Raw genomic sequence first — 14,947 nt, 5'->3', positions numbered from 1 at the left:
CCGGATTGTGGGTAAGGGATGGTCATGGATAGAGATACCCTCGTTATGCAGCAATGATATTCTTACCTTCTTCAACTCCTCGCAGCAACGAAAACATGACATAGCAAGCCATGATGTCCAGCAGCCACAAAGTAAGTGACCTCTCTACTTCCTCAACACCCCCTTCAACACCCAACGGTTCAATCAAGCTCCACACATTCACACTTCATCCACACCCACCGGGACAAGCCTGGACAAGTCGTCTTATACGATACCAAGAGCCTGGGCAGCAAGAGGACGCTACGCACCCGAATCCGGGGTACATGACGCCTATGTATAGACAATAGACATTTAACGTGCGTGGGACAAACCGTGTCGCAATATATCGGGTAAAGTGCGATTCGCTCAAAGTATTCCCCGGGGTCGCTACAGTCCTTTGGAAATCTCCGGCGTGTGTGTGGGGGGAAATGTGACGTCCTGTGATCAAGATTATTTGTTTTACGCGTCAGGTTGGCATGTGGCTCGAGGATAGTGTATTTATTGTCTTGGGCTACTTGCGACGACGCGGGATCGGTGATGCATGCGTGTGGTTTCTGGGGATATTGCGGGTATGTGCTTACGGGATCACGGGTTGCGGGAGGGTTTACTGGTAGCAGAGAAGGCATGTTTAGATTTAGATGCTGAACTTGGATGGCTTGATTGAAAGTCTAGGATGCGATTATGGGATCACCAGATGAGTGCGTTCGCGACCTAAATGATTCGGTCCGAAGGATGAATCCATTGTCAACGGATCACTAACCCCCAGCTGTCGATTTAGCAAGTGAAGTGCCGCTACATCGATGAACCTGATGATCGTCTGACCTAGATCGTCAGTTAGCTGTGAAGGGAAAGGTGGGGAGCATGCGGCTCAAATCGGAGGTGCAGTCGATGTTTCGAACATCGTCGCATTGAACATCCCCGCGGTCACCAAATTTTTCAACCCTTCATCTGCCACTGAAACATCACTACATCACAAAAAGCAGATAACAGTATTCACTCAACATCGCTTACTGCATCGTATGCCAAGTCGCCTCGACTCCTAGCCTCGTCGTCAATATAGTGTGTTCAAGCTACCCCTTCCGACTTGTCACACCCACGCGGCTCTACGCAGATTGCCGTAGTGGACACGGCTCCACGACGTCTTACTTGCGCCAAGCTCCTCTTTATCCGCTGGAAGAAGTTGAAAGCGGAAAACTTGGCATGTAGACAGCGAAGAGGTGGAAGAAAGTTTAGCATCATGCCTGTAGTGCTGTTGTGCTCCGACGGCAACCCCACCACGGCGATATTGAAACGTCTAATTTAATAACCGCACGGGCTTATACTAGGGTCTTCGTTTCAAGACGTGCAGCGAATCAAGACTAGAACTCGGCTTGAATGTTTCGACATTTTTGAGCCTCGGTTGCTGCGATTGGCCCAAGGAGACTAATTTCCTCTGCATTTCTTTCGACTCTCCTACCTCCTTGAATACCAACTTAACTACTAGCAGATAGACAACCGTAGTGCTCCGCGACTATGTTTCCCATCCCTGCCAGCAAGACCGGGTCTACCTAGGTTGGTTTATATCCCGCGGTCCGCTATAGCGAGATCTATAAAACACCCCAAGCCGTCCTCCCAGTAGATCTTCTTCACACGATCAGTCACTTCAGTTCTCTCTTCACAACAAAACCTTGACGGTTCATCCTACTTTGAAAATGGTATCCTTTAGCTCGCTTGTCACCGCCGCAGTGGCCGCTACTGGCGCTCTCGCTGCTCCTGCGACCGATTTGGCTGCCCGCTCTTCTGGAGACCTTGTCGCTCGCCAGAGCACTCCTTCGTCGACTGGAACTCACAACGGCTGCTACTACTCGTGGTGGACTGATGGTGGTTCAAAGGTCACCTACACCAACGGCAATGCCGGTAGCTACAGCGTTAACTGGCAGACCGGCGGAAATTTCGTTGGTGGAAAGGGCTGGAACCCTGGATCCGCCCGGTAAGATCATCCGTCGGATCATGAGGCCGATATCAACCCTAACGCACAGAACAGGACTATCAGTTACTCCGGCCAGTACAATCCTAACGGCAACTCGTACCTTGCCGTTTACGGCTGGACCCGCAACCCCTTGATCGAGTACTACGTTGTCGAGAACTTTGGTACCTACGACCCGTCTTCGCAGGCCACCAACAAGGGCACCGTCACTTCCGATGGCTCATCCTACAAGATTGCCCAGTCAACCCGTGTCAACCAGCCATCTATTGATGGCACCAGGACCTTTGAGCAGTATTGGTCTGTTCGCCAGAACAAGCGCTCCAGCGGAAGCGTCAACATGAAGACGCACTTTGATGCGTGGGCCAGCAAGGGCATGAAGCTCGGCGCCCACAACTATCAGATCGTGGCTACTGAGGGTTATAAATCTAGCGGTAGCGCTTCGATCACTGTCCAGTGCCCGTAATCGGTCAATGAAGGCAGGAGGTCGGAGTCCTTCGCGAGACGCAATTAGTTGATGGGATTGAAATGCGCACTTTATGCGCCAGCGTTGGCTTTGCTGATGACTGTTTCTTAGGTATATATATTTTACTCTGCTAGCAGATTGCTAGTCATAACAGTGTTGATACTGTACTACCGTCTACCTTATCTCCGTGAGATTCATGCCTGTGAACACCGTCACTCATCCAAGTCACGCCGATCACTGACTACTAACGAACATGGACTTCACCTACACTCATGGAATCACGAGAATACAGATCAATATTTTCCTCTAGTGTCATGAAGATCGTTCAAGGCTGCACACCTCCCCTCACCTCACTAGATGCAATATAGCATGCCCCATTCTTCCTTTTTCCCCGCCACCCAAGCTCAAGATACGCGGTAAATGTGCTTCCGCAACTACATCGAATACTCATGTCCAGGTTTACACAGACTACTGAACAACTTCCACCCTTTCACACTGTGCGAGTCAGCTCAGAACTATCCCATACCCCATCAATGTGAAAATATCACAGATATAGGCGCGAAGAGCAATGATTGGTGTACCGGCTGTTGGATGAGGGAACATGATGGCTTCGAAGAGGGAGACGAAGGTAAGAGGGTGTGGAATGATGGGTGGCGGGGTGGGACAAGATGGTCGGGTTATGGTGGTGAGAGGGGTGTGGATGTTTGGAGGGATGATAGGCCGCAGTAGGCGAAGTGAGAGACGAGAATCGAGATGGCAAGGCTGGAGAAGGCAATTTGAGTTCTTGACGGCTATTACTTTTGATCTTAGCACGATTTTGACGTGTTGCATAATGGGAGGCAGACTTCTGGTCCTTTTCAATTCTATAGTGATAATTGAACAGCGACTCGGAGATATTCAGGTTTTATAAAAAGACGTCCAACAATTTTGAGACGAATGATTGGTTCATAGAGAATGCGTGGTTTGGAGATCCTTTCCACTACAGATGTGACTCAACCGAAGCCTGGTTTTGTACTGGCACGGTTTCGTCTTTGTACAGCGGCATCGTCCCCGGTGTGGTTCTGAGCGCTTCCTCCATAATTGTCAGCGCCAGATCCAGTTGCTCCTCGGTGACTGTAATCGGGGGCGCAACACGGAACACTCCACCAAACGAAGCCATTGTGGCGAGTTGCGCCCAAAGACCCATCTCCATCATCTTGTTTGCTACAGCTGCTCCAACTTCCGGTGCTCCAACTTTGGTGTTCCTAACGCCCACAACTTCGCAACCTGCCATTAGGCCACGGCCTCGGACATCACCGATGCATCCGTAGCGCGACTGGAGCTGCCTAAGGCCAGCTTGGAGCTTGATACCCAATCGCTTTGAGCGGGCACAAAGTTCATCTCTAATAACCACTTCAAGGACCTTGTCGCCTACTGCGGCCGGGAGAGGATCGTTGACATGCGTGGTGTAGAACAGAAATCCGTTCTCCTTTGCGTGCTGAGCAATGCGATTCGATGTGAGAACTGCACTTAGCGGCAGACCGTTTCCGAGTGTCTTGCTAAGCGTCACAATATCCGGGATCACACCTTCGTCCTCGGGGTGGTGCGTGAAGGCGAACATGTCTCCTGCTCTTCCAAGTGCCGTCTGCGCCTCGTCGACAATAAGCAACATTCCTCTCGCATCGCAGTGCTTCCTCAGGGCCTTCAGGTAGCCGGGTGGTAGTTCTAGCATACCACCACTGGATAAGATGGGCTCTACGATGATCGCCGCAAGTGAACCACACGATTGCTTATCCAGAAGGTCGAAACCGTAGTCTAGCTCTGTTTTCCAGTCATACGATCCATCTGCATGTCTGAAAATTGATCGATATGAATTGGGCGTTGGTAACGCAAGGTTGCCGATCATGTTGGGTCCGTAACCGGAGCGTCCGGCATGGTATTGAGCACCTAGCGAGGCGCCAGTCATGCCATGCCATGAGGCTGCTAACCCTACAACCTCAAATTTGCTTGTATAGAACTTAGCCAACCGAATTGCAGCTTCGTTGCTTTCGCCGCCAGTGCTTAGGAAAAACGCTTTGTCTAGACTAGCGGGCGCAGCACCAGTGAGTCGCTTTGCAAGTTTGATGACTGGAGGGCTTATCATGCCGCTGAAGAGATGGTCGAGGTGTTGTGCGTGGTCGTTGATAACCTGAACTACTTCTTTATGACCGTGTCCAACTTGAGCCATACAGTCAGCGCGTATTCAGGCCGTAATTATGGTTGATATACATACTTAGGGTACTCATCTGACCCGATGTGAATTGAAAGTGTATAATCAGCGTATATTTTGATGGAATTACTCTATAGATATGACTCACGTCCATCATTCGGTGGCCTGAGGCCGTCTCAACAAAGATGCCATCAGTCGATGTAATGATTTCGGGGTGGAAGGCAGTGCCATAGGTAAGCAGGCAGTCGTCTGCATCCCGCTGGAGCTGCTCGATGTTTGCATTATCGTATGGACGAGACATAATGGCTACTGAGGGGATGTGGGTACGAGTGAGGAAGATAGAAGGTGTTGATTGCATTGAATAGGTCCATGATACTGCTATTAAAACTGCGCAAAAGATGATGCGAATAGCTGCATGTGCAAGATTCCTTTCCGTCGCGGAGGGGCAATAAGCATTTTCCGAAATATAACGGAGCCGTACTGCTATCGTCGGAGGGCTCGTTATTGGATCTAAGATGAGGATGATGTCTCTGTACCAATGAACGACGCTGAACCTGCTGAATCATGGGACGCTAGGGAAAGTGCGGTTCCGAACATACATGACTCGTCATGCGATGATGCTCCCGTCGCCCTACGTTCGTCCTTTTCCACCTTTCCCATCTCCAGCGGAAAAAGAAAAGGTGGTCGATCGGCCAAAGATGCCAAAGTGCGTGGATTTCACGGCTCCGCGATTGTGTTGCGCCGGACTCCACTATCACGCAAGTTTACCGTGACCTCGACCGTTCACAACTCGTCACTATGGTCGAATCAGTATCTGGACAGATTCCTATCGTCAGGCCATATCGTTCCCACGCGATTCCCGCTTGTGACTATTGCAAGAAGCGAAAGATTAGGTGCGATATTGACCTGCCTGGGCAACCATGCCGCTTTTGTCGAACGCGACAAGAAACATGTAGTTACACACAGCAGGAGAAGATGACGGGCGAGGCCTCATCAGCAGGAGGCATAGAGCAAAATACAGGTGAGCATGATTCATTTTCCCTATCTGAAAATGTAGTCTAGATGACTTCTTTTTACTTCCACGACCCGAGAGGTCTTCAGGACCCTGTTGACTTCAATTCTAACACTTGCATAGACCACCGAAGAGGCGACGGCAGAGCCATGTACCGAATGATCGAGGCATGGCGACCCCTCCAGCTAGTGGGCATGGAGGTAGCCTATCGCAATATCCTAGTGTAGCCGGAACGTCACCAACTGAGTCGTCGCTGATGATGAATTCGCATATGGCAGAAGACATATCTATATTGCAACAATACCTTAGCTCCCATACGGCCGAAGCATACGGCCGAAGGCAACCCTGCAGCAAAGCTGTATAATACGATTTCGAACGCACCGGGGAACCCAATCGTCTATCTTACGGTTCCGAGAAGACGTAAGGGGTTGAATACTGCAGTTGACCCAGGACGAACGCAGAGAGACATTATCGAGCAGATTTTGAGCCCATTCGCGGCTGAAGTGCGGCGTCTATACTTCGATCGTCTACATCCATGCTTTCCGATTTTAGACGAGAAGACCTTCTCGGATATGTGGCAAAAAGATAATGGGCGCATCTCTTCAACTCTGCTGTGCGATCTGTATGCTTCCGCTTTGTCGTTCTGGAAGTGTTCCGAATTACTTCAGAACTATCCAAGACCAGACATGCATTTCACCTGGAACCAGGCAGTGGCTGCCCTACAAGATGACTTCATGGCGCCAACAATATCAACGGTTCATGCCGCTCTGTTAGACATGGTGGGTAGGCCCGTGATACAAGTGACCGGCAACATCGTCAATGCTGGAAGAATAGCGACACTTGCACAAAGTTTAAGGGCTGCATAGAGATCCAACACTCTGGAAGGCAACGGCACATGAGAAGAGCGTGCGTATAAGACTCTGGTGGGGCGTTTTGATCCACGACTATTGGTCTAGTATTGGTCATGGCATTCCGCCGACCACCGACCCACGATACTACGACGTTCCGATTCCCACTTCTGATATGCTTGCTATGTCATTAGCTTCGGAGACTCAAAGGAGGGCAACTACATCTTTTATCAACCTTTGTAAGCTTAGTCAAATTTTGGGCGATATTCTCCCCTTCGTTTACTCGCTACAGTTGGACGTAGAGGAAGTATCGAGAAGCTTGAGAAAGACTGAGTGCGTTCTGGACGACTGGGCTATTGCGCTTCCTGAATATCTACGGCCTTACTCCTCGCTTAGTTGCACAGTCAATGGTGCCAGCAACCTTTGGTTTTCTTACCTGTCCGTCAAGGTTCTCATTTGCCGCCTGGCTTTCAAAACGACGCTTAAAAACTCAAAGCCTTCAATATCTGAAGCTCGTCAGTACCGGCTTGCTCTACTTCGGGACGCTTCTTGCGACGTAGTAGATTTGTCACCTCTCTGAGCGAGACCCAGTTACAGGAATTCTGGATGCCTTATACCTTCTACCTACTAGTCACTGCAACCACGATCCTCTTAAGGTGTACCATAGAGTGCGGTGCCATCGAGACGAAGAAAGTTTGCGCTACTAAACTAGTTCACTTCCTTGATCGGCTGCGGAGGGCGAGCGAGATCTCGGGGTGGGACCTCGCTGACTTCTGTCTTGAAAGATGTCAGGAGCCGATTCAGAGAATAGCGGACGCTTTGAAGGTCCCTGCGCAGAGTTTGCGGAGACAGACAACAGAGATCGGTCTGACGAGTGTTACATCTGAAGCAGCGGAACAAGGCCGCCTTGACACTATAGCTAATGGCTCGGCTCATATGTCTGACTTCTTCCTACCTATAGACTCGCTAGACTACCCATGGGAAACGCTTTGGGATATGTTCGAAGGACCTTGGCCAATCCAGATATGATCATTGACCAGCTAACGATAAGGGCTGGAAGCTCAAATACAATCTAAGTTCTTATTTTATATCTACAGAAGCAATCTAGCTCGTACGGCTCTACTCATCGTGATACAATCCCTCGGGCGGAGGCACGCCATACCAGACCCAGTTTGTCCTCCGGATCAGGATCAGGCATCTGGCAATAGCCATCATACCGCCACCATTGCCGACCCTGGATATCCTTCTCCTACACAGCGATATGGACCTTGTCTATGTCCGTCGCCACTGCCAACACTGCCGGGCACACCAAGAAGGTCACCACCAATGCTTTCTTGCTCATCGGGTATTGCCTGGGCAACTTCATTGGTCTATTCTTCTTCCTCGCTAAGCAGGCGCCACAGTATGAGCTGGGTGTTGGTATGATGTTCTTCTGCATTGGAATCCAGGTTGCTCTCTATTGTCGGAATCTGGGTGCTGCTTTGGGAAAGGAACAAGTCAAGGGCGTCTGCGAAGATGAACGAGAGCGATGTGATAGAGGGATATGAAATGGGTTTAAGGATTTAATAGATCTGGAGAATGTCCACTTCAAGTACGCATATTAGAGCGGTTTTGAACAGGGCAGGTCCACCTCCAGCGCTACTGTCTTTGTCCAAAAGATCGATTAAGACAACCTTGATGGGTATTATGGGGATCACGTTGTCAATTTAGAATTGACTGCTGACTTCATAACAGGGTTATTTCAAACTCGTAATTGATCAGGTGCTCGATATAGGACTATTGGAGTAAGACACTTAACGCCGAACCCAGGACATAAATTCAACCCAGAAACAATATCCACGCATCTGTTCATTAAGACTCAGTTTAGTGTAGCGTTCTAAGCGTCTGCTCGACAGCGATACCCAATCCGCCAATACCCAACACTGTCCACAGCCACTTATTACTCAGCTCATCCGCGCTCGGCCAGAAAGCATTCTTATCGGCACGGAATCGTTCAAGCTCGGCGAATTTCTCGGGCTGAGAAGCAGAATATCGACGCTCTTGATGTTTCTCCTTCTTAGCATCTCCGCCGAAGAAGCGCAAGAAGCCGTAGTTGGCAAGGGGTCCCAGCAACTCGATGGGTGCAAGCATGTCTGAGCCATAAAGCATGACGATAAAGGAGATGTGTACGAGAGCGTCACCAAGATAGCTATAGAAAGTTAGCAGGCGATCGAGTAATCCTTAGAACTAGGAGGAAACATACTTGGGGTTGCGGACAATGCTCCATACACCCTCCCTCAAAATGCCTTTGCCGCCCTCCGCCTTGTACTCGTCGAGCTGGTAGTCGGCTATAGTTTCAAGAGCTAAGCCAGCTGAGAAGAGGCCTACTGCGAACATCTGAATATGAGGGTGATAGCCCATCATCACGGCGCCTTCATGGCGGAATGGGGCAGTGAAGGGCAAGCTAATAAGCATCTGGAAGAAAGCTTCCGGGATGAACACTTTGAACAGTGCGGTGTTCCAGAAGTCGTCTTCCTTCTTGACCTCTTCGTAGCGCGGGTCGTCCTCGCCTCGCTGAATCGAGCGGCGAGCGACGCGATAGAAGAGGCGTCCGCCCCACAGCGTGACACCCGTGAGCATGACGCGCTCATGCCACGATAGACGGTTGAAAGCTTGCGATACAGTCAAGCCTGCAGCGAGGCGTCGGCCGATAGCTGACCACCAGGCATTCGCGACTTGGCCACTGGGCCATAGCCAGTCTTTGGCTTCGACCCGTTGTGTATATCGTGCTGCTCCATAGGCGATGATTGCAAGGCCAGAGTGAAGAGTGAGCGATGGGACCAGTGTGTCTTTCAGAATGCCGACATCGAACAACGAGACTGAATGCACATGGGTCTTCGAGTGTGTCTGGTCGACATAAGTACGGTTTGGTACTGCGCCGCGGGTGGAGGAGCTAGGTTGCAGGTAGAAGTCGTGAGATGGGTTATCTGCGACCTGGACGCGAACATCCGGAGGCCTAGCAGGTTCGCTCTTGGACGTGCTGAACCAGCCAGACGCCATCTTGATCAGTGTAGGAGCCTAAGAGTGAGGTTTGCTATCGCCCCAGTCGTACCGTGAGCTTTATTGCTCTGGCGGGGACTTGGAGGCTTTCCCCGCATTCTGCATGTGATGTAACGCGGGGGGGTTGGGATGGTTCGTGGCGTGTATTAGGGTGCGTTTCATTCGTCCGGCTGCAGCGGAGGACTTTCTTCCGTCATGAACGTACCATTGTAGTCCAATGAACAGGTGATATTAATAAGCTACATTTTGTTGTCGGTATCGTTGTCAGGCCGAGGGCTTCGATGGATTGCTTGTACGCGTCAAAAGAGGAGGTATGATGTCATTGGCGGGGATTTGTTCAAGAGCAAGTTTACGCGACTCTCGACGTGTATGCTTACCAACTTCATACACGTAAGGAGAGAGACAAATCAAATTATTTGGTTGAAATTTTGCCTTTGAATGATTGGGCTGTTCTTCAACCCCGTTCGAATTTAACAGCCCTTCATCATGGCTTCATCAAACAAGCCCCATGCCTTCAATCCTCCAACAGTCCCAGTACCACCTCCCACCTACGACCAGGTCTGCATCACACCAATAGTTCCAACCTCCAAACTCATCACTCTTGCTGGCCAGACTGGCCTTCGTCAAGACCAAACAATCCCATCTGATATAAAAGAACAAGCCAGAGGTGCCTACGCAGCTGTAAATAATTGCTTGAAAGCCGCCGGCGCAACACCGCGCGACATTGTACGTTATAGCAACTTCACCTTCGCTTTTAGCATTCGCTGACTTTGAATGCCTCACGTCAGATCCATGTTAGACACTATATCGTGAAGGAGACAGGAAATCCGGATCTGGATAGATCGGACGTAGTCGACCGGGGCTGGGGAGAGCTGTGGATAGAGTTCATGGATAAGGAAGGTGAAGGTCATAGACCACCAGATACGGTAGTGGGAGTCGCGAGTTTGGCCAAGAAGGCATTGTTGTATGAAGTTGAGGTTTGGGCATTGATCAGTAGCTGATCAGGATGTGTTATAACGCAGCTCAAACATTGATAGTATTTTCAGTTCGCAGATAATAGATGGGTTTTAAAAGGATTTTCAAAGCGCCTGCGCCCTAGTTAAGCTATTGCTGGTTTTTATAAAAGTACTTTAAGTGCAGAAATATTTATAATTATATTAATTCTTTTAGGATAAGCTTTAAGACAGTTGCTAACTATAGTTCTAAACTTTATTATTATTCTCCTATAGTACTATATATTAATTTTCTAATAGTTTAAGTATAACTGTTTAGAGGAATTACTTGCTCTTAAGGCCTATATAAAACTACTTTATAATTTTTATTTTTTATTTTCTGCACTATACAATAGTACAATAAATTCTTTTTTTTTTTGCTTATTTTAGTATTAATTTTTTAAATTTACTTTAGCTAGAATTACAAAAACTTTTTTTTAATAATTTTATTATAAAAAAAATTTAGCAATTTATAAAAATAAAAAAAAATATAATTATAGTATAACTTGCTTTTTTCTATTAAAATTATATAATAAGTAAAAAATTCTTATTTTTTTATACTTATTTATTAATAATAAAAGTTACGCTAAGTATTAAGCCTACTAAAGTAGCTAAAATAAAAATTTTTAACTAATTACTTGAAGGAAGGCTAAAACCGCTCAGGCAGCTATTCGATGATAAAACGACAGTACTATATACAATGAAATCCATGTGTCCATGCCAGTTTACTGTATCAAGCTATACTTCGAAAAGGCTGATATACTGCAGTGTGTTGCGAGCTGTCCAACTAATTACTTAAAAGACTAATTAATTAAATTAAATTTATAATTAATTAAATATATATAGCCCTTTTTAAACAGTCTAAAAATATAATAAAAAAATAACTAATTAGGCTGTATAGACTATAGGCGCTAAAATAATAGTAAAAGTTTAGTATTTGGTTAGATGCAAAAGCAGAAATTAAGTAACTAAAATATTATTTTTATTAAAATAGGCTAGTTAAAAAACTATAGTTAAGAGCTATAGACTACTTTAGGCAGAAGAAATTGAACGCGTACGTTGAGGAGACTTTGAGAACTTTGAGAATAGATGGGTTTTACATTATAAGTGTCTGATTTCATCCACTCTCATGTTGAATGTAGAGCTTTGCTGTAATGTGCGCCTTCGCTGACGCTGAGTCATGGCAGCTTACCCGCATGATTAATCGCCGCGCATTGGTCTGCGGACCTCCGATGTTACCACGTAACCTGCTATGCATATGGAAGATTCCCAAAGATTGAGAGATATATAACTCACTAGAGATTCCTTTAAGTTGCAAGTTGCAAAGGTGTCATTCACTATCTTAAGATGGCATCCTTCGAACCAATGTCGCCTGACCTGGTAGCGCACATCAAGTATTGCTACCAGGCCTACCGTCATACCGCAGACCTCGACAGGAAGGGCCTGTTCTTCTCCCCGACATGTCTGCAGATATGCCGACCTACACCCTCCTACGCGGCTACCACGAGGGACCAAATAGTGCAATATCTCAAGGATGCGCAGGAAGGAAATGTGCCCGTAGAAACACCCCTTTCCTCTGCTACGGAAATCTTAGACATATCGGAAACCCATGAACAACGGGAGTCCAGAACGAAGGCAAAGAGTCGAGGCGTATACACTATCCGCCCTCTACAACCTTCAGAGTACGAATTCAGTACCGACGACGTCACCGCGCCCGTTGGTTTGATCCCAGCAGAAATAAAACATACGGCCGAACAAGAGAAGTGGATAGGAATGCGTGTCGACCTGTGGAACGAAGGAGGAGACGAAGGAGGTTTGCTGGTCAAGGTTCAGTACTGGTGGCGTTTAGAAGAGATAGCAGACACTGAGCGGGTGATGGACGATGCGAAGGGGCCTGGTTGGAGGCAATGTTTGCACGATATCATGTATCTGGGCCCGAAGGATGGAACAGAGGGACATCATGGGCAAGAGGTATTGGAGTGACACATCGACGTAAGATATCTCTATGAGACTTGCTGCAAAGTCTATTCATAGAGTTCGAGTAGCTCCAGCTTTCCTTTGCCTTATTCCCGGAGTTTGCGTTCTTGAACTAAAAGGAGACTGGGATGTGTTGCTGGAATATGGCGGGGTATGTGTCGGCTACACCTGCCCACGCAACACTAGCACACCTGTCATCGCCATGTGTAACGATTGGCGAAGAGATAAAGCATACCGATATATTAGGTTTGGTATCCCCAATGATATTTGAGTCACGATCCTCCCATTCGTGTTGCATACCGATATCATGGCGCGTGCTTTGGTGTTTTTAAACATCGTCTGTATTCAAACTTTCGCGAACGCGCGCGAAATCGTCTTTCCGCCTGTAGCTGGCTACCCATCAGAGCAAACCATTCTAGGAGGCTACAATGAGAATGATGTTACTCATTCAAAATTTGCAGGACTGACGACTTACGCGAATTTGCCATATGTGCATTGCTTGGCCCCGAAGGATGATGAGATTGAGACATTTGACATTGCCATCTTAGGCGCACCATTCGATACAGTGAGTCGAGCACCACATACTCTGATATGAGCCTGAAGGCTATTCTTTCAACGAAAAGCTGATAGTTCAACAGGGTGTAACAGCGCGTCCTGGAGCTCGCTTTGGCCCGAGCGGCATACGTCAAGGATCTCGGAGAATATCTTCCGCTGCAGGTTGGAGTATTTACACAGGTACGTGTGCTGAGAATTTAAGTTTGATGTTTCTCGTCGTTCAGTGGTTACGTATGAGCTTCTGTGCACTAGTCGCTGGTCGTCTCGATATCGTTGCGAGATGTTGCCCACGTGTAACGCCCCGGTATTGTGGTGCGATCTTCTTAGCTCCCTCATATACCCCAGGAGCCAATTGCGAATTAAGTGTGTTGCGATTTTTTTTTCGGCACATTGAGATATCAAGCTCTCGACTAACGGTCTTCAGGAGAGAACGTGCTGCTCGACTGGGCTAAGATAGTTGATTGCGGAGATGCTCCCTTGACATTTCTGGTATTTGTTCCTTCGCGTCTGTTGCGAATGACTGGACTTATCTGTCTTGAAAGGATAACACTGCAGCATTAAAACAGCTTGATGAGGCCCATAGGGTTAGTGCGCAATCGATGGTTCTAAAAGATTCGCGCCTTGGCTGACTTCGGTGAATAGATCGTATCCTCCAAGACTACTAATTCAAGCGAGCACACAACGCCCAGAATCATCGTTTTAGGTGGGGATCACACTACGACCCTGTCGGCTCTGAGGTCAACCCATCAGAACTGGGGTTCAGTCAGTGTGATACATTTCGACAGCCATCTGGGTAGGTCAAGGTGTGGAAATAGAGATTCTCGCTAACTGCTCGACTCAGATACGTGGGACCCTGCTGTGCTCGGTAAGTTCGGGTACTCGATTGGAATCGTGATACTAACGTGGAATAGGTGGGGGGATCTCTCACTATGCGTAAGTTTCCTCTCTGAACACAACTAATGCATACATCGCTAAACAGTCGTACACCAGTGGGGTAAACCATGGTACGTTTCTTCATATAGCGCATGAGGAAGGCTTGATTCGCAACACATCCATCCACGCGGGTATACGAGCGCCATTGCTCCGGCCCAAAGGTGACCTAAGGAACGACCTAAGATGTGGGTTCGAAATGATTCGGGCTAGAGACATCGATCGCTACGGCGTCTCCGGTGTAATCGACAGTCTGAAGAAAAGAGTTTCCGGAACAAAAGTCTATATTAGCGTCGATATCGATGTTTTGGACCCTGCATTTGCGCCTGGTGAGTGACGGACTGTTTTCGGGTTTTCCCTTCTTGTATGGGATTGATTTTGAGCTTAATAGCGTACCACGATCCACAAAGTCGGACATGGGTAAATCACTGTGCGTAGAAGTAAAAGGACTAACGCAGCTACTGCAGCTACGGGAACTGCCGAGGTCGGAGGTTGGACCACGCGCGAGTTGTTGTCGATTATCGATGGTCTCGAGGGACTAGAAGTAGTTGGTGCGGATGTTGGTGAGTCGTTTTCCAACCTCCATATTGTTGTGCGAGTATCGAAAAGACACTGAGTAATGCTTTTTCAGTGGAAGTAGCGCCAGCCTATGATAATTCTGGTGAGACCACAGGGTTAGCCGCTGCAGAAGTAGTACTTTCGCTGATTGGATTGATGGTAAAAACCCCAATCCGGGCAGCCAAATGATGAACGAGCTATCAAGAGTCGACGTGGCTGTGGGTGATGGGTGTCGGGGCGCACCTGTGGCAAGATGGTAGTATGCCTGAGGAGGCTAGGTGTACTGAGTCCCCAATATATCTCTATAGCGAATGAAGGCCGGCTTCGTCCATCAATGTCTATATGTTGAATAAATAAGATGAAAAGGTGTGATCAATGTCTTCTGTCGGTGTCTAGGCACG

At 48.0% G+C, this 14,947-nt stretch overlaps 9 protein-coding genes across 9 annotated transcripts; 6 read left to right on the top strand and 3 right to left on the bottom strand.

The window, feature by feature from the left end:
* Positions 1-33: 33 nt before the first annotated feature.
* On the bottom strand, positions 34-785 carry K460DRAFT_126243 (uncharacterized protein). The gene has a single exon (XM_040926650.1). It carries the CDS (start codon positions 642-644, stop codon positions 180-182), a length of 465 nt encoding a protein of 154 aa, XP_040789127.1. The 5' UTR covers positions 645-785; the 3' UTR covers positions 34-179.
* A 924-nt stretch (positions 786-1,709) lies between these two features.
* Positions 1,710-2,447, top strand: K460DRAFT_285484 (glycoside hydrolase family 11 protein; the record flags this gene model as incomplete). Its single annotated transcript, XM_040928818.1, has 2 exons — positions 1,710-1,987; positions 2,042-2,447. The coding sequence occupies 2 exons, from the start codon at positions 1,710-1,712 to the stop codon at positions 2,445-2,447; spliced, it is 684 nt and encodes a 227-aa protein (XP_040789126.1).
* Positions 2,448-3,426: 979 nt separating this feature from the next.
* On the bottom strand, positions 3,427-4,936 carry K460DRAFT_356219 (uncharacterized protein; the record flags this gene model as incomplete). The annotated part of the gene is made up of 2 exons (XM_040931944.1): positions 3,427-4,643; positions 4,699-4,936. The coding sequence occupies 2 exons, from the start codon at positions 4,934-4,936 to the stop codon at positions 3,427-3,429; spliced, it is 1,455 nt and encodes a 484-aa protein (XP_040789125.1).
* A 485-nt stretch (positions 4,937-5,421) lies between these two features.
* On the top strand, positions 5,422-7,075 carry K460DRAFT_417615 (uncharacterized protein; the record flags this gene model as incomplete). Its single annotated transcript, XM_040937896.1, has 4 exons — positions 5,422-5,656; positions 5,771-5,847; positions 5,926-6,430; positions 6,504-7,075. Exons 1-4 carry the CDS (start codon positions 5,434-5,436, stop codon positions 7,073-7,075), a joined length of 1,377 nt encoding a protein of 458 aa, XP_040789124.1. The 5' UTR covers positions 5,422-5,433.
* A 502-nt stretch (positions 7,076-7,577) lies between these two features.
* Positions 7,578-8,283, top strand: K460DRAFT_417614 (uncharacterized protein; the record flags this gene model as incomplete). Its single annotated transcript, XM_040937895.1, has 2 exons — positions 7,578-8,000; positions 8,230-8,283. The coding sequence occupies exons 1-2, from the start codon at positions 7,770-7,772 to the stop codon at positions 8,281-8,283; spliced, it is 285 nt and encodes a 94-aa protein (XP_040789123.1). The 5' UTR covers positions 7,578-7,769.
* K460DRAFT_395929 (DUF1295-domain-containing protein) lies at positions 8,222-9,690 on the bottom strand. Its single transcript, XM_040936072.1, has 2 exons — positions 8,738-9,690; positions 8,222-8,683 (listed from the first exon to the last, which is right to left on the bottom strand). The coding sequence occupies exons 1-2, from the start codon at positions 9,532-9,534 to the stop codon at positions 8,359-8,361; spliced, it is 1,122 nt and encodes a 373-aa protein (XP_040789122.1). The 5' UTR covers positions 9,535-9,690; the 3' UTR covers positions 8,222-8,358.
* Positions 9,691-9,931: 241 nt separating this feature from the next.
* Positions 9,932-10,599, top strand: K460DRAFT_395928 (YjgF-like protein). Its single transcript, XM_040936071.1, has 2 exons — positions 9,932-10,260; positions 10,323-10,599. The coding sequence occupies exons 1-2, from the start codon at positions 10,021-10,023 to the stop codon at positions 10,533-10,535; spliced, it is 453 nt and encodes a 150-aa protein (XP_040789121.1). The 5' UTR covers positions 9,932-10,020; the 3' UTR covers positions 10,536-10,599.
* A 1,257-nt stretch (positions 10,600-11,856) lies between these two features.
* Positions 11,857-12,686, top strand: K460DRAFT_367316 (uncharacterized protein). The gene has a single exon (XM_040933560.1). It carries the CDS (start codon positions 11,874-11,876, stop codon positions 12,507-12,509), a length of 636 nt encoding a protein of 211 aa, XP_040789120.1. The 5' UTR covers positions 11,857-11,873; the 3' UTR covers positions 12,510-12,686.
* Positions 12,687-12,810: 124 nt separating this feature from the next.
* K460DRAFT_377723 (Arginase/deacetylase) lies at positions 12,811-14,735 on the top strand (the record flags this gene model as incomplete). Its single annotated transcript, XM_040935004.1, has 10 exons — positions 12,811-13,068; positions 13,142-13,238; positions 13,483-13,547; positions 13,601-13,642; positions 13,701-13,851; positions 13,900-13,923; positions 13,970-13,991; positions 14,049-14,317; positions 14,456-14,551; positions 14,620-14,735. The coding sequence occupies 10 exons, from the start codon at positions 12,811-12,813 to the stop codon at positions 14,733-14,735; spliced, it is 1,140 nt and encodes a 379-aa protein (XP_040789119.1).
* Positions 14,736-14,947: the final 212 nt, after the last annotated feature.

This window comes from Cucurbitaria berberidis (assembly GCF_010015615.1).
Source record: "Cucurbitaria berberidis CBS 394.84 unplaced genomic scaffold K460scaffold_3, whole genome shotgun sequence".
NCBI classification, from domain to species: domain Eukaryota; kingdom Fungi; phylum Ascomycota; class Dothideomycetes; order Pleosporales; family Cucurbitariaceae; genus Cucurbitaria; species Cucurbitaria berberidis.
Note: the sequence above shows the minus strand (reverse complement) of the source record. Positions and strands in the feature narration are given on the sequence as shown.